This window comes from Magnolia sinica, chromosome 15 (assembly GCF_029962835.1).
Source record: "Magnolia sinica isolate HGM2019 chromosome 15, MsV1, whole genome shotgun sequence".
NCBI lineage: Eukaryota > Viridiplantae > Streptophyta > Magnoliopsida > Magnoliales > Magnoliaceae > Magnolia > Magnolia sinica.
In genome coordinates this window covers 71,283,684-71,302,251 of record NC_080587.1, presented here as the reverse complement: position 1 = coordinate 71,302,251, position 18,568 = coordinate 71,283,684, and the positions used below count along the sequence as shown (strand labels likewise).

General features: G+C 42.0%; 2 protein-coding genes across 4 annotated transcripts; both read right to left on the bottom strand.

Moving 5' to 3' along the window:
* Positions 1-514: 514 nt before the first annotated feature.
* LOC131226986 (uncharacterized) lies at positions 515-1,423 on the bottom strand. The gene has a single exon (XM_058222674.1). It carries the CDS (start codon positions 1,421-1,423, stop codon positions 515-517), a length of 909 nt encoding a protein of 302 aa, XP_058078657.1.
* Positions 1,424-2,510: 1,087 nt separating this feature from the next.
* On the bottom strand, positions 2,511-12,601 carry LOC131227037 (pentatricopeptide repeat-containing protein At2g15630, mitochondrial). 3 transcript variants are annotated; one of them, XM_058222727.1, is made up of 2 exons: positions 10,168-12,601; positions 2,511-2,783 (listed from the first exon to the last, which is right to left on the bottom strand). In XM_058222727.1, the coding sequence occupies exon 1, from the start codon at positions 12,554-12,556 to the stop codon at positions 10,670-10,672; it is 1,887 nt and encodes a 628-aa protein (XP_058078710.1). In that variant the 5' UTR covers positions 12,557-12,601; the 3' UTR covers positions 2,511-2,783; positions 10,168-10,669. The 3 variants fall into 3 exon arrangements, with proteins under 3 accessions (XP_058078710.1, XP_058078712.1, XP_058078711.1); XM_058222729.1 differs by lacking the exon at positions 2,511-2,783 and adding an exon at positions 5,805-5,823; XM_058222728.1 differs by lacking the exon at positions 2,511-2,783 and adding an exon at positions 5,830-6,660.
* Positions 12,602-18,568: the final 5,967 nt, after the last annotated feature.

Genomic DNA, 18,568 nt, shown 5'->3' with positions numbered 1-18,568 from the left:
TGCATCATCCATCACACTCCGCCAGAGTATCAAAGTTCTTATTTCTAAAATGCCTCTCCGTTAGAAATAAAATACCCACCTTCTGCCTGCACGCTAACTAGAATGTCCCGCTTCTCCCCACAAGTGGGCCCAGCAGTGTGCTGATGCAGAGTATAGATCAGGTGGGCCCCACCACTGAGATGGGAAGATCCTAACTCTTCCAATATCAATTAAAGCTGGGCCATTGCTATTGTTTCCTTGAGATCTATTAGGATCTCCCAATCTAGGAGAATTTTTTGAGAAATCCACAACGTGGCCTATCAGATCAACGGTCTGGATTGCCAAACCTCGAGCCCTACATGTAAGGAATTGGGACACTAGAGATCCTACAATATCTCTAAAGAAAATAGCAGTTTATATGATAGACAACAGGAAGAACCGTTAGTAGTCAGTGGATGTTCTTATGCATTCATGCATCCAAATAAGTAATTAAACCCCAAAGCTTTCAGGTTTACTCAGATTTACATGTTACTTACTAAAGTACAGTAAGACTGGTTTGCTTGAGTCCATCCGCATCGTCAATCACCATCAGACCCACATCCCGGATTCTACCATCACGAAGTTTCTCATACTCCGTTGACACGCTCCTATCAGCACATCTCCGGTCCGGCGTCAGACAAAGAAACGCCGCGAGAATCATGATTCCAGCAAGCATCCAACTGAACTGCAAGTTGGCTAGCGCCATGGCCCTCTGGGTCGCTTCATGGGTCCCACATGTGACGGCCCCATGCATGTCATCATCTTCCAAGAACCTCACAGAGCAACCCTTTGGGACAAGGCTAGGGACCCACAACACAAACCCCATGTTGATAAACCAACACCCTTGTAACAAGATGGACGCCGATCGGACTAGTGCAGCTGGGAAGCTGCTTGGACACACTGTCGTGGCCACAGCTGATAGGAGGGATACACACACTACAAGCTGCAGGAGCCAATGGTAATGACCTTCAAGCCCCACGTGGTCAGCTGAGTGGAAGTGCAACAACAAGAGTTCCTGGCCGAAAACAGAGCACGCGAGGACCCCGACCAGACCTGAGAAGGTGTCAGGCGGCCACTGGACCAGATCGACGGCCAGAGCAACGCTGGCATAGATAGCCAGGTGCAGGAACATGGTCGCATGCTCGAGGTCGATGAGCTTGAAAGATGGGTGGAAGAGAGGGTGGTCCAGGAGTTGCATGGCCATGGCAAGGATGGAGAAGGAGAGAATGGTGAGGAGTTCCAAGTGCTTGATGGTGAAGGAGGAGGTGGTGAAGGGGTACCAAGGCCTTGATGTGAAGCTGATGAGGCCCCTTAATTTGAAGGCTCGGATGGTGTTGATGATGTGCCATAGACCAAGGAAGGTGAAGGCCAGGCCAGGGACTATGTGTCCTACAAATGTGCCCATGGGTGCAACCTCCCTAGAAAAAACAAAAGGATCAAAGGATGTTGTGTTGGCTCTTCCTGCATGCCTAGCTCTAAACTTATATAGTGAGAGAGCTGGAAAGGGATTTTGAGATAGTGGGCCAATGGAAAAAAATGTAAAGTTTCATGAGGTTCTCAATTTCATGTATGTGGGGCCAATGGTTCAATGATCCGGAATATCCGCTGTATTGGAAAATCCAAATGATTTAACTAGTGACCTACAAATACTGATGATGGAAAGAAAAAAGAGGAGTGATCCTTGCATTCATCAGGAAAAGGGACAAAGATCCAGTGGTTGGGATTTTCTGATCTGGAAAACAGATCCGGAGCATTGAATTAATGGGATCGGTGTGCACAAGGGATTCCCCAAAAATCTCCTAGACTGGAAGATCCTAACCCTTAGGTTAGTGGCCAACAAATAGATCGACGGTGCCTGTCAGATCAATGATCTAGTTAAAAATGAATTGTGGGCCACCCTCCCCCCATGTAAAGAATTGGGAAGCTCAGTGACCTAACAAATCCTCAATAATGCATGGGGTTTTTTGCAGCAACTGGAAACTGTTAACTTCCACTAGTAGCATATGTGACAAGCATGAGAGAGAGTGATTGTGTGTGGAAAATGAGATGTTTCCACTAACAGGGGTGACAAATAAGGTGGTTTCCACTGGCAAAAGGTGACCAATGATATTCCACCACATTGATCAGGATACTGGCATTATAGAATGCTGAAGTTAAGTTCAGGCTTTCAGTTTGTATGGGTGGGCCCATTGGTTCAATGATCCAAACCGTTGAGAGTGGCCCATGCACCAAGAATTCCCCAAGATTGAAGGATCCAATCAAAGAATGTTTGTCCTTTTTCTTGACAGAAGGCTGTCTGTCTTGGCCACATTTTGAAGGGTTAGGAGGGTTCTCCAATCTTGGGGAACTTTTGGTGCATCCATCATATCAACTCTTTGAATGACAGAATCATGGACCCCACTTTTACAGACAGGAAGCCTGAATGGAACTGTATAAACATTCAGCTGAGCATCCTATAATGCTTGTGTTACATTAGTAGTAAGATGCCTGCAAAAAGACAAATCCACTGATAAAAAGCGAACTTGCGCAACAAATCCCATTATAAAAGCAAATTGCCTTTGACACCTTTTGTAATAGAAAGGCTCACCACTAACAATTGCAGAAGAATACTAACCATTCCTCATAGTGAAGAGTCATTATAAATTTGGAGTTGCCATACACGTCCACGCATTGGGGGCCCCATCACTTGGCTATCAAGACTGTGGATCTGATGGAGTGGATTGGATGATACTAACCATTTGGTTGGTGTCCTACAAAACAGACAACTAAGAAAAGTTAACAGAAGTAGTCCAAAAAGGGCCAAAGATCAAGGGAGGGAGCGAGTCCGCAATGTGAAATACAAGAATGATGAATGTATGGTGAAGAACAGCAGCCATGTGCACTCAGCTTGTGTTGGACAAACACAATATTAACTGAAAGAATTATCATGATCTAAGCTCCTGCCAAAAAGTTGTGAGGCTTGAGGGTGTGTTTGGATCAACATCATCATCTAAGCTTTATCCCAATTAACTGGATTCGGCTACATGAATCCTGCTCTGCCATTCCACTCTTATCAAGGGCCAAACATTCAGTTAGACCATAGGTTATCAAGTCTATTCTTACGACCACCATCCACATCCTTCTGTGCCTTCCCCTGAGCCCTTTTAGAGCCTTCAACTAGTGACAACTCACTTCTAACTAGCATGGTTTGTGGTCTCCATTGCACATGACCAAAAATCCAAGTCTACTTTCCCTCATCTTATTGCCTATTGGTGCTACTCCTAAGTTTCCTCGAATGCATTCATTTCTAATCTATCCTTCCTCGTCTTGCCACTCATCCATGTCAACATCATCATTTCAGCTATACTCATCCTATGAATATGTTGTTCCTTAACTATCCAACATTTTTCCCCATAACGAATGGCTGGTCTTATAGCCTACCCATTCCCTTTCGGTTTGAGTGGTGGTGCATGACGATCATATAAAACTCCGGAGGCACATCTTCATTTCTTCCACCCAGCTTGAATTCTATGGGCAACATCCTTCTCAATCTCTCCACTCTCATAAATTATTGCCCAAGGTATCAAAAGTGGCCATTTTGGGAAACTTCTTGTTTAGCAATCTTAACTAATTCCTCGTTTTCACTTGTATTGTTACTAAAATTGCACTTCATGTACTCTGTTTTAGTCCAACTAATTTTACATTCTTTAGATCCTAAAGCATACCTCCATAAGTCTAGCTTTGTGCTTACACCCTCCCTTGTCTTGTCAATCAAAACTATGTCATCTGCAAACAATATACGCCATAGGATCTCTTCCTGCAAATGCATCGTTAACTCGTCCATAACCAATGAGAAGAGGTATAGGCTTAATGGTGACCCCAGGTGAAAGCCTAAAGTAATTGGGAACTCACTTGTCTCTCTACTAGTGGTCCTCACGTTTTTTGGCAATTGATGATAATTATGCTCGCTATCTGAGCATCGAAACTACTCTCATTAATAGATTTTTCTTTTTCTTTTTATTTTTTGCCCCACACATTTCAGTTCTCTCACAAGCAGAGCAGAGAAAAGTCTATTGTTGGCTTCTATAGTAGAATAATTCAAGGAGGACCAAAAGCCAATGGTTTACCCTATGGCGGATGTCAATGCTATGAGACCACTTATCTCTAGTTCGTTACCTTAGCTGTGCTTATCTCTAGCTCGTTACCTTAGCTAATACAAAGATACAGGATAACAACCAATTTTTCTGATTCAATAGTTCGATCTATAATTCATCATTCATGGAGGTTGATAAGATCCATTTACCCTAAAATAGAAAATATCCTTCCATTTAGCAGCACCTTAGGATGGCACAGCCTTAATGTTAATGGCGAGGTTCAAATGAGGAAATGCTTCAACCTTGTGGGGCTTGCTGTTATGTACGTGCTTGATCCACGCAGTCCATTCATTTTTCCCTCTCGTTTTAGGGCTCAGGTGGACCACAACACAGAAAACAAGGGGAATTGAACGCTTACCGTTCATTTCTTCTTTGGGGCCATAGAAGTTTTGGATTAAGCTACTTTTTTTTTTTTGTGTTTTCCCTTCATCCATGTCTGTGTGACATTATGAACAGGTTGGATGGCAATGACACATCCCTGTGGGCCCTAGGCTCATTTTAACTTTCAACAGTAGCCATTCAATTCCCCCTGTTTCCTGTGGTGTGGTCCACTTGAGCTTTGTAACTGCCTCATTGTTTGGTTCATGCCCTAAAATGAGCACATAGAACATATGGACGTTGTGGATCAGACACATGCATAACGAAGGGCCCTACAGATTTTACCACCATAATTTTGGTCCAATATCAACATCTTTGTGCCACAGTTTTTGAGGCCAAATTACAGCCTCAATTCCTCTCTTCCAATCAGGTGTACAAAGAAATAATTATATATTTACATTTTATTTATGGTGTATTTTGAAAAACAAACAGACCCTTAGGGAGGCAACCTCTATTGAAGACCTCCAACATAAATGTTAAACATCTTAAAAATCATTGCAAAAAACTTACAGCAGGAGCTCACAACATTAACTCTGTCCAAAGAATGTCAATATATTAAGAAGACCACCCAGCATATGTATCTAATCCTTTACTTGTCTGAATGATGATTTTAAAAAATAAATGAATAAAGAAAAGAAAAGAAAAGAAAAGGAAGTAAAAATATATCTATTCATAACAAGTCCAGCAATATTTATCTAACTGATTGGCATATTGCCTGTTAAGCCCATGGACACCTACTATATGTATTTAGATGTATTACAAAAATACTAGACCCAAGAACATGTAGAGTTTCTTTAGGTTCCCAGTTTGTATGACTGAGGTCCATGGTTTCGTGATCCAAAAGCTTCAAATAAAGGGCCCCAGTGTGATGGCTTGTAGGAAGAGGAAAAAGAAAGAAAGAAAGAAGGAAAGAAGAAGAAAGAACCCATGGAGGGGAGAGAGAGAGAGAGAGAGAGAGAGAGAGAGAGAGAAGAAGAAGATCATAGGGCTGGGATGTCTAACCCTACTTTATTAATAACAATAAGAAAGGGTACAATTACATATATACCCTTATTAGAAGGAAAAAACTAAAGAAAGACAGAACAAATAAGGAAACATAAAAATAAAGATAAAACAGGAAAAAAGGCTAAGACTAAGGCCCAGGTGTAATGTGTACCTATGGTCCAGTCATAGGCCCACCCACACATACACCCACATGGCCCATTCAACAAAAATGTCCCAAATGAGAAAATTCAATGGGCGAAATTGAAAGATTGCCTGTTTCAGATCTAGTTTCTCTCACGATGACAAGAACCTGATGTATCACCAAAAAAATACTCCTGTATTAACAATTAAAGAGCACACGTACACAACCAAAGAAGGTAATCTTCAATTCCTTTTTTTTTAATCTCAATTGGTATATCATTATTTTATAGCAATCATTCACTTTTATTAATTTATTTATTTTGAGCAAGTCACTGTTTATCTGTTATAGAAAAAAGCGATAAAATGCTGAGAAGAAAAACTGGCAATACAACCAAACAAGAAAACAAAAAATAAAACTGCCAGAGTTAAACGAAGTGTTTAAACAGGTCTAGGAGCTAAGCCAAGATGTTGGCCATTCACTGCTGATCTCAGAGGCAGACATCCCAGCGAAGAGATTTGCATAACGCAACACATTCAATGATATTTATTCCCTTTGATTTTGTCCAGCTAGGTCTCCGGGGAACTTTGAATGTCATTGAAGATTCTATTATTCCTCTCTTTCCATATTTCCCAACAAAGTGCAAAGGGAGTGAGGTTCCAAAGAGTTTCTTTTGCTGCTGAAAAGGCTATCGTGCCAACTGATGAATTGCTCCTCCAACACTGTGCACAAAGACCACTCCATCTTGAACTTTGCTTGAAAGAAATTCCACGCCGCCTAGGCAATTTGGCAATGTAGAAGAAGATGAGTGCTGCTCTCCTCACTGCCTTTGTACAAGACACACCTGTTGGGAATGGGTGAACCTCAATGATGCAACTATCATTAGGATTTTCTGCTTGATAGCCAGCCACATGAAGGTTGGGACTCTTGGAAAGTGACGAACTTCCACAGAGGGATCACATACTCAATTTTGGGGTCATTTGCCAAGCATCAGAGAAAAGACCTTGCCTGTGAATTTACAAGTAATCATTCACCTTGATGCAAATGCTTAACTCTATATAAGGACTTTCATGCCTAATAATCCTACCAGCAAGATAAATCAAAGCAACAAATCCATTCACATAGGGGCTGTTCGGATACAACAAAGTTTTTTGTTATGATTAAAAAAAGAAGACTAACTAAAAATAATAGTAAAGTTAAATTCTGTACAATTTTTAATCCTGTTTGGTAAACAAATGTGAATATGGAACAATTTTGAACTCTGTTTAACAAAATAATGTACCATTCTGGAATTGAAATTTAATATACAAAGTATTGTCCATTAGGCATCCACAAATTTGACAATTAAAATATTTCTCCTGTGTGATTGTGCGTAAGGGTGGCAATCGGTAGGGTGGCCTGCCAAACCTGACTCAACTTTGGACTATGCTTGGACCTATTATCCTTGCCCGCATACCAGGCTTGGGCCTGACTTGCATGTTCTGATCAATTTTTTGACCTGGGCTTGGACTCAAGTCATCTTACCCCAACTTGGCCTAGCCCAACCCAGCTTGATCCAACTTCATATGCACGTCTTATATCCTATAAATGTTATTCTAGTCCTTGATTAAGCAATCCATGCATCTTGAATATAGACTATTAATTTTGTTCATTTAAGTGTTTTCTTTGTACGTGTGTGGCCCACTTGCTTGGTGGATAGATCAGGAATATTCAGGTAGGAAATAGGGAATTTATCAATTTTCAGGCAAAGTTTGGTCACGCCCATGTCCAACCAATTCTTTTGGGTTTAGGTTTGGGCCGATGTTAGTGATAAGGGCATCCAAGCACCTACACGAGTTTATCGGAGGAGGAGAAGAGCTGAGGCCCCAGCCCCATCTCTAGTTTCATTATGGTTGGATGATCATTAGATGAGGCCTAGTGGGCCCAATTCGAGTTCTTAGCCGCAATAAATACCCCCACACCATTTTTTAAGACCCCACACTGGGAAGATGCATGTGGGCTGCGTATTTCGAACTGATTGATACATCTTTGGACTATTTGAACATCACCTAGCCTGACCTAGACCACGTCTGGACATTACAAGCATTAGACCATATCGTTGGATATCTATCTTGGACACATCGATTTGGTGATCCGAACTGTTGGATATATTAGGAGACCTGGGTCTAGGTGTACGGACACTCTAGTTTGCACATGCAAGCCATGGACATGTTGGACTACATTCATCCAGGTCGGTAATCACGTGGACATACTTGTTGCACATTAGAGATCATCCTTGTGCCGTGTGGCATATCTTTATTTCTGTTTTATTTTTCAGTTTTATTTTAGGTTATTAGATATTTATATTTTCATCTTGACCATTAATAGATTCGGACGGTTAAGAATAGTTCTAAACTTATGGTTTGCTTAGGTTTTCTTATATATACTTGTTTGAAACTTGAGAGTTGAGATTATGTACATATTGAATGAAATTTCTCTTTACTTCTTTTGAGCAAGAAAACTTCATGTGAATGGAATTTGGTATGAAGCCATTGGAGTGATTCCAAGTTATCTTCCTTATTCTTATCAAGGTGTTTATTTCTTCTCTCTCTCAAACCCTCTTTTCCCATTGAATATTTTTTTTTCTCTTCTTTCTCAAACCCTAACTCCATCATCATCAACCCAACTCATCGCCGACCAAACCGACCCAACCCCACCACACCATCCGTACAACTATGCGAACGTGCACATATATTGCATGGACCTGTTCGTACAACATCCGTACAGTCGTACCCCCCATCGATCCTTTCTCTTTTTCTCTATTTTATAAAACCTTAACCTTAGCCTTTTATAAAATCCTAAATTCCCAATTTCTTGATTTCCAAACCCAAATCATAATCCATGCAAACCCTAGCAAAGCACAAATGAATCCTCGAATCTAGAACGAATCCTATGCTACATGGAAGTTCTACATTTCATTGGGCCATGTCCGATCAATAGCCTTGAGGATCTATTTTGTAGGATTGTGATGTGGTCTTTAACTTGAGCTTAATCGAATATTTGATTTCTCTAAACTTGTGGTAGATTGGCTTTATTTTATACTTTGATTTTCTCTGGTAATCCATTAATTAATATATTTGCATCATTCTAGTTTAGACCATCCGTACTGCATCAGATAAGCATGGACCAAGCTCGAGCGTAGGCCCTTATGTATTAGGTTAGGCTGGGTCCAGCCCAAACCCGACCCATTGCCACCATTAGTTGTGTACTTAGGTGAGAGGGAGAGAAGTATGAAAGTGGTTAAAAAGGAAAACCACTATTAGGAAATTTTAAAAAATAACCAATTTTTTAGGGTTCTTTAGTCAAAAAGTCAACCAAGGACAACTATTCCACTTTTCATTGCTTAACCAAACATTGTTACGAAATAGTTACTGGTTATTTTGTTAACTTAACCAGTTACCCGTTATTGGTGTATCCAAACAGCCCCCATAGAATTGTCACAAAGCATAGTTATGGACCCATCGGTGTATAAAAATAAAAGAGCGGCATCACTATAGAATATATCTCATATTGCAACTAGCACATAAGTAGTTTGATCGGTCACAATAATAGGATCACCATCTGCAAACCTCGCTACCTAATCTATTACACTTTAGAACATCCATACATCTAATCAAATGCTATTATACAGATGCATCAAATGCAACTCATGGAAACCCAAGTACCGAATCTACCATTTTCTCATACATCTCATGATCCAAAGCATCCAATAAGAGGATGCAAGTTAGCATTGTTTGGACACACAGATACATCTAATCAAATAATGAGCATTGCTAAGCATAGACACATGCAATAAAGCTCGTGTAAATGCCACACATGTGCCAACTGCCAACATGGAACGTATGTGCTAGATCTAATACATCCATCAGTTTGGTTGGACCTTGTTCATGTTTCCTCAAAAATAAAAACTGGTCTAATCAGCATGTGGGCCCCAATATTGGAAACCGGTGGATGGGTTCGAAAAGTTCAGCAAAGTTTTTCAGAGCCATCCATTTATTTTGCAAACCGTAGCCCAACTGACGAGTGGATCAACCTGATTCTTGGGCTAAGGAATCAATATAGTGGTGCCATTCTGATGGATGGATTGGTTCTCAGACCTATTATGCTATGCTAGCACATGTGTGGCACATACATGAGTTTTATTGCACACATGTGTGGGCTTAGCAAAGCTCTCAAGTAATATCACACATATGGTCTAGAGATTTTTCTTTTTCTGTACCAATTTACACTTTTATAGAATCTAGTAAGAGGGTTCAAACAAATATTTCTTTTCCTTAGGTCTGTCATGAAGAATAACCTATGATAGATTCTAGATGCTTCAAGCTGGTGGCTGCATTAGACCTACCTCCAACGCCTCAATGCTAGTAAAAATCAGCAGCAATGCATCAAATGCTATGTCATGTCATATACTTCTCCAATGCTTCAACAGCATGTCTCAGTTCATGTTTGTAAATGTTAAAAAGAGCAGGGACTCACCTATATTTCACCGAGAACTCATAAGGTTTCCACTGACAAGAAAAGCCAATAATAAGTGCCTGCAAGTTCTCCCATGCCACTTCGGGCAGGACCAACAGACAACCATGTCAATGAGTTGAGAGAGTGGGACACCTCATGTGATGGATCACGCCCTAGATATCTCCTATCCAATGCTTGTAGCCATCCGATGAAACTAGACGATAGTTAAGATTTAATAGGGCCCAATAAGATAGCTAGACTCATCCAGTGGGGAAACTTCTTTCTTGTATCTCCCATCCATCATGGTCATCCATATGAAAGACCGGATTACGAAATGGCGGTCCTTGCATTCACAACTTATTGGGCTGAACAAATGCTCAACTGGACCTTATGTGTCCCTCAAAAACATGTTGCATATTGCCTCCCAGCTCCCACCAACTGGAAATTGATTTCCTTGAAATAGGATCACATGTTTCAACCAAACACTGATATTAGCATGCATTCTTCCAACGAAAGAATGGATTTACACCCCATTACTCACCACCAAGCCATCACCTTCGCTAAGGCCCTCAATCAAAGAGATGTACGTACTGTCATCAGGAGTGATGCCTTTACTTACCATCTCCTTAAGGAGCTCCTCTGCTTGATCTCCGTCTTCATTCTTACAAAGTCCTTGTATGAGCGCATTATAAGTAAGAAGAGTCGGATTAAAGCCTCTATTCAGCATCTCATCCCGAAATTTAAATGCGTCATTCATATTGCCTTTCCTGCTATACCCACTAATAAGAGTATTGTAACTGATAAAATCTGGTTCAATTCCCCTCCCTCTCATCTCATCCAGCAGTCCACGAGCCTCATCAGCCTTCCCCACCATACACAATCCCCGCATCAATGTATTGTACGTAACCTCATCAGGACGCACATTCCTCCTATCCATCTCCTTCAGAAGCAAAAATGCCCGCTCCATGTTTGAATTCGAGCAATATCCATCAATCAAAGCATTGAACATGACGACATCCGGCTTCAACCCCTCACTCCGTACTCGTTCAAACAACCCATTCGCCTCACTCATTCGATTCGTCTTACAAAGAACATAAACCAGTGATGTGTAAGTCACATTTGTCGGACGGACACCTTTACTTGACATTTCATCGAACAACTCAAATGCCTTCTTCACATCCCCTTCTTTGCAATACCCATTGATCAAAATGTTGTATGTGACTGCATCTGGACTAACACCCCTCCCCTCCATTTCCTTAACCAATGCATCCGCCTCATCAATCCTACCTTCAATAAACAACGCATGCACGAGTGGATTAAAAGTACAAACCGTTGGCTCAATCCCTTTTGTACACATTTCGTCCCGATATGAAAACGCCCTCGACAAATTCCCTTTATTACAATACCCATCAATCAAAGTATTATAAGTAATTGCATTTGGAATCAACCCATTATCCACCATTTTCTGAAAAAATGCAGATGCCTCTTCCAATCTACCCTCCTTACACAGCCCGCTTATCATCAAGCCATGAGTATAAGAATCATGGTCAATACCCTTTTCAGTCATTTCATCGAGCATCTCAAATGCGCTTTCAATCTTCCCCTTAGAACAGTACCCATGAATTACTGTATTATACGTCACAACGGTTGGTTTGAATCCAAAGTCTTCCATGAAGGATATGAAAGCTTTCGCCTTCTTCAGTTTCCCTTCTTTACACAACACATTGATCATGATATTGAATGTGATGACTGTCGATGGGATTTTCGACCGGAACATCTCAGCATACAAGAGCCAGGTTTTGTCTGTCCGTTTCGACCGCAAGAATGACGACAAAAGATTGTTGCAAGATTCGATCTTGGGGAGCAATTTGCTGGTTTTCATGAGATAGAAGGTCTGCAAGCCGTCATCGGGTTTGTTCGATTCGCAGGCAGCTTTGATCAGGAGATCGAAGACATGGGTCGGCGTAGATTTCAGCTGGCCGCGGGCAGCGGCTAGCGCGTCGAAGATCTGACGGTTGGATGCGAGGTTGGCGGCGATTGCTTGGTTTAGGAGATTGAGAGCAGGGCGGGGCGATGGGAGACGGGAGAGGATGACGACGGCAAGGGAGATGGAAGGAAGATCGAGGCGGTTGAATTCCAGCCGTTGGATGAACGAGAGGACGCAATGGGGGGAGGAGTGGAGGTTGGAAAGGGCGGTGGAGATTTGAGATGGGGAGAGGTTTGAGGGAATGGAGTGCCATTGGGACGATAGGATTGCGTTGTGTAGGAGATGGACGGTCGGATCTTGAGAATCTGGAGTGGGAGACGAGAAGGGTCGGTGGGGTTGGTTTGGAAGGATGGGAATGGTGAGACTGTAGTGTGGTCGGACGGGAAGGAAGCTTAGACGCTTTAGGAGTCTGATCTTTCTCATGGTCAGATTACAGGGATGAAATTGAGAGAGAGACAGAGAGAGAGAGAGAGAGAGGGAGAGGGGTGGGTTTTAGCTTTTGTAAGGGTTTAATGGGAGTGGATCCCTCATTGTGGGGCCCACCTTGATGCATGTACCTTAAATCCACGCCGTCCATCCATTTATCTCATTCTTTCTTTGTTATTATTGAATAAAATAATCCTCTAGATCAAATACATTCATTTCTTATTGAAACAAATAAATTTTTCACTAACATCACCATGTGCTCCATCTAAATTATCATAATAAGAAATCCGCGTTATAAAAGATAAGACTCTAACTTTGTAATTCAGACCAAATTATATTAAAAATTTCATAATCATAATAAGAAATCCGCGTTATAAAAGATAAGACTCTAACTTTGTAATTCAGACCAAATTATATTAAAAATTTCATAAGCCTTTTTCGCTTTTCAAACATATGGATCCTTCTGTCTCTAAGTTGCAGTCCCAAAATCAAATTTGTTGGGCAATCCAATCTCTGATCCATGGGTACTTATTTGTTGAAATACGACCTTCAGATATTTTCATTTTTTAAATACTGGATAAAATGTCCATCATTCTTGCCACGCCCCAAACTCGGAAACCAGGCTCATAAAATTTTTGATCGCTGAATCTGTTGCCAACAGCCTTTGTAGTACCCCATTCTCGGCTCCCAGCGCCCATACGCCAGATTCCGATTCTGGGATCCTACAAGGAGAATTTTTCCAAAGTACATTTGTCTTATAAAAAGCATAACCACAAGTTTGCCCAAATCACAAAGGCAACATCATCATTACATATCTACTAATATAAACTTTTGAATACAATGCTGAAAGGGAAATACATATGTCGATAATCAAAGCTCCAGAAGTCCGTTGCACGTTCTAAGCTCAACGTTGCTGCAACCTATTGCCACCTGCACGCATTTATCGTGCATAAGCTTATAGAAAGCTTAGATGACAGTGAAAGTGTGTGCTCAAGGTAAGTGTCAAGTATACAATACAGGTCCATAAATCATACAATGTCAGAAATATTGGCAAGTCTGTAAATCATACAAAATCAGAGTATGCAATGCAGATTGATTATGCAATGTGGAGACATAGAGAGCTAAATATCAGATGCCGAGGATGCAATGCAATATACAATTCTTGATGAGTTCACGAATAGCGTTAGCCGTATCTAAGCCATATAAATTTAGAAACATAGTAACCCAAAATGTCATATGTCGCGGATGCAGTATGCGATATGCGGTGCGAATGAAATGACCAAGCTGGAGTGTGAAGTCGGGTTGATAGTACGTAGTATCGCAGGCTATGGGGTCTATCACAAGGGACTTCTATCCAAACCAGTCTCATACCTAAATTTAGATAGCCAGGCTTAATATGGTAGACTCCTGATCTCAGGTTAGTCCCGTGCCTAATCGAAATCCTAGTCATTGCGAAGGTATACATATTAAATTAGTTGCCCACCACCAAGCCGAGTGGATAGTGAATGAATAAATGAATGAGTAAAATGTTGAGTATACAACTCCCGATCAATAAGTCCGCATATTAATACTGTACATATTTGGGATTATCACCGGGGTCTAGTACACTTTACATGCAATCACCGCTCACTTAACATGCAACCATGCAAGTGGAAGAGACCTCACTATCCGTCTGACCAGTAGTTAGCCAAATTTACTCGGCACGTTGATAGCGGACCCAATTACAAGCTGGTCAAACTCAGCCTACCTATGCCCACTACCCTCGAGCGGGTAAGGCCACAACCCCTTCCCAACCAACCATGACACAGTGGGAGACGTGACCTACTAGTATTCATCACCCGGGCGCTCATGTATCCACTCGGTCTAGACGTTAGAGCGTCTCCTGGCCACGGAGGTTTAGGAATTTTCACCCAGGGACATCTATGGCGCTCCGATGCTAGTAACAGATTTTCGGTACCCCATCTGGCCAACCACGACATGCCTGTGGAGGCTACGACCCTGATGTCGCTAGGGCGTACAATAATCACAACACACAATGCAAGATGCATGAGTCATACAATCTTGCGCATACTGTGCGCTCATGTGAGACAATCTCGGCCTATCAGGGAGTCTCATAACAACCTGCCCAATGGCATATGCAATGGTCAACCATATCTCATAACAGACATGCAGATGATGCGTATGGGCATGTATCATGATGTTATGTTGTCACATAGTCATAATCGGTATCGATAACCGGTACTGATAATCGGCATCGATAATCGGCCTCGATAAAGGCCCTAAGAGAAGGTCACAATGTAGACATTTAACCATCATTGCCTATCAATGTGGATATTTAACCAACATTGCTCCCAAGGAGTGGCCTTCATAGGGCCAAACATATGATGGGCCCATGGCCTCACATAAGGGCCTCATCCACAATATAGTGGGCCACATACCATCTCAATGGGCCGCATCACATGGGCCTAATATACGTCACATTGGGACGCACATATGGGCCTCTCATACATCACATCGAGCCTTATCAAAGGTCATGAACACATTATAGTGGGCCTCCTCACGTGGGCCATATATACATCACAATGGGCCTCATACATGGGCCTAATATACATCACCATGGGCCACAAATATATTATATTGGGCCTTATCACATGAGTCATATATACATCACAACAGGCCTCATACTCGGGCTGTAATTACGTCACAATGGGCCCTATACATGGGTCGCAAACACATCACAACGGGCCACATCTATGAGCCACAAATATATCACAATGGGCCGCTCACACAGGCCTAATATACATCACAATGGGCTAGACGACGTTGATAAAATGCGTATATCACAACGGGCCCCAAGGATGGACGATGTGAATACAAAATACAAGCATCTAGGTGGGCTGCACAAGTGGACGGTATAGATGAAACATACACAGCATGGTGGGCCTGTACAGTGCAAGCGAGCCCAGCACATGCAGTAAGTGGGCCCTGCGCCATCAAAACGGGTAGATAGCGCGGATATGAAATACATACATCGAGGTGAGTCCCACCATCCAACGGGCTGGACGGTGTGGATATACAATACATTCATCATGGTGGGCCATGTCAATCACGTGATGGACGGTGTGAATATACAACACATCCTTAAAGTGGGCCCCACCCCAACAAATGGACGGGCAGCATGGATGAAACGCATACATCATGGAGTCCCACGTGGGACCCATGATCTGGACGTACGACTTGGACATAATACATACATCCAAGGTAGGCTCCATAGCACAACATCAAGGTGGGCCCCACCTCCACACGTGTAACACGTGTGGAGTGGGTCCCACGTGTGTACAAGATGGACGGCTTGAATAAATACATCATGGTCGACTTCACAAGCACCGTCCAAATGGACGATGTGGATACAAAATAAATACATCACGGTGGGTCCCACCCGCTACCAAAACAGACGGATGATTGGGATATACCACCTACCTCAAGATCAAACCAGACTCGCTGATGTTCATACAAATGGATGGACGATCTGGATGACCATTACATACATGCAAGGCGAGCCACGTGGATGGGGTCCACATCCCAGCAAGGGATGAATGGTTAGGATAAAACCCATATATTAGGTGGATTTTCATCGTCCAAATAGTGGACGTGTGTGGATGAAACACTTATATCACTGTAGGATCCACAAAACTTGGTGATGTCACTACACATCCCACCTATCAGTAGAGTCCAGGCTCGTGAATATGCCCTGCATCACAAACATGATTAAATCAGGCCGTTAAACAGTTATATGTTTGTAAATCCTGGCAACAACTGGGGTCTGATATGCAATATTCGACCCTCAACAGCCATCCAGCAAGCTAGACGGTAAGGATAAGACCCATACATTGCAGTGGGGTCCACACACCCACGTGGACGGTGTGGATCTTCACACGAACATCATGGTGGGTCATGGATGGTTAGGATTAAAACACAAACCTCATGGTTGGTCCTACCGTCCAGACCCCTGGACGATGGACAACATGGATCAAACTCAGGCATCATGGTGGGCTCCCACGTCCAGCGTATCTGGACGGTGTGGATTTAATCCACTCATCAAAGTGGGCCGTAAAGGAAAAAGGAGAGAGACGTGAGAAGGGGATGGACCCCATTACTATGGGCCCTCCCTATACAATGCATACATTAAGATAGGTCTCACCATAAGTGGGCCCTCAAATCACAAAAACTAATACTATGAACACCCACCTTTGATCTCCTCTTCCTTTTTCCACTAATGCATTCTAGAGCTCTAAGGGATGCGATTCAACGGTCGAGATGATCTTTGGAGGGTGAGATTGGGTGGTAGGAAGGTGGGCCACACTAGCTTTTCCTCTTCTCCCATGGAATGCTTGGACGTTAGGTTACTTGGGAGAATGAGAGAGAGAGAGGTTGTGAGAGAGAGAGAGAGATGGGTGAGTGATGGGTGTACTTGATAGGTAAGGGTTGTAGGAGAGAGAGAGTTGACTTTGGAGATGGTGTTGTACTTGACATTTGATGTGTGATGTGTACTTGATTGATGGGATATATTCTCTTGGGATTTGCAATGCGCGACGTTTTTCTCGAACTAAACGCGGGCCCATATCTCCTGGCTCGGGTATCGCCTCAGCTGCGAGACGCGGCGTCGGAACCGCGGCGATGGCACGGTCACAAGGGTACAAGTCTCAGGTCCAGTCGACTTGGAATGATAGGGTGCAACTCAGGGTCATGTGCAAATGCTGATTATAGGTCATGTTTTGCCAAAATTCAAGCGGGAGGACCATGGAAGCCTACGGAACGGTACGGTATAGGATACGGGTCTCATAATTCCGATAGTCAAAATTTAGTTTACTATACATTTAAACTTGAACTCGTGATTTGGATAGTTTAATTTAAATTATTTGTGTTTACACCTATTTTAGATGCACCAACTGGACCAATAAGATGTCACCATGTGTTGGCACCATGAGCTCAATGCTGATAGAATCATACTCACGTGTGAATATATCTTTTGCCATAATTTCTCTGACAATAATAAGCTTTTTGTTATTAATGTGATGGCACAAAATAGCACGCATATCTTTTGAGAAACGAAGCAATGAATGACACATGGCCCTAAGGCGCATGATTGAGGCAACGTATGCAACACGTATATAAATGAAACATCGAGGTAATGATTTTATCATAGATCCGAATATGCTCAGTAAGGTCATGTCTCATAATCCTTTCGAAATGGGGAGATTTTCCCAAAGACGTTCGAAGTTCTCTCAACGATTATAAAGATTCTGAAGATCCAACTAATATTTGAGCAGATTTGAAGCAATGAATTGGAGCCTGATGGATCTAGTCCCATTAAATCCATAAGAATTCATAGGCATAATAAGTGGAATAGTGGAGATATGACTAACGGTTTTAGATTTACATAGACTCCCTATGGAAAGGTTATAAGACGTAACTACAAAAGATCTTGGACCATTAAGGAAAAACAACATGAGGCTTTGCCGCCTCTTAGAGCCTAAAGGAGAACACGATAAAAGCTTGAAGCCCCACACCAAAATCAATCTATCTTTCTTTTTCTTTTTTTTTTTTCCTTTTTTTTTACATTTACATTTAACCGCTACAGTACCATAGGAATAGTATAATCATTCACAACCTTTTGTTGCTGGATTCTCTTCAACCAATTTCTAACTTGAGAGAATGAAGTTTTTAGTCACATCCAGTTAATCATTCGCTTAGATTGTATGTTCATATAAACGGATAAGATATTTATCTATTTTTTTCTGTATTTATTTTTACTATGCCGATTGTAAGAGCATCATTCATTTTTTTTTTTTTTTTAAATGGCATTGTTTTATGCTTCTTTTGTCTATTTCTTTATTTTTATTCCTTTGAGAATCGTGATGTGCATTAAGCTCTTGAGTGAGGCCCATTGTCACGCCCCAAACTCGGAAACCAGGCTCATAAAATTTCCGATCGCCGAATCCGATGCCG

What these genes read in the sequence shown, in the direction of transcription:
- LOC131226986 (XM_058222674.1), bottom strand. Translation starts at nt 1,423, where the DNA reads ATGGGCACATTTGTAGGACACATAGTCCCTGGCCTGGCCTTCACCTTC.
- LOC131227037 (XM_058222727.1), bottom strand. Translation starts at nt 12,556, where the DNA reads ATGAGAAAGATCAGACTCCTAAAGCGTCTAAGCTTCCTTCCCGTCCGA.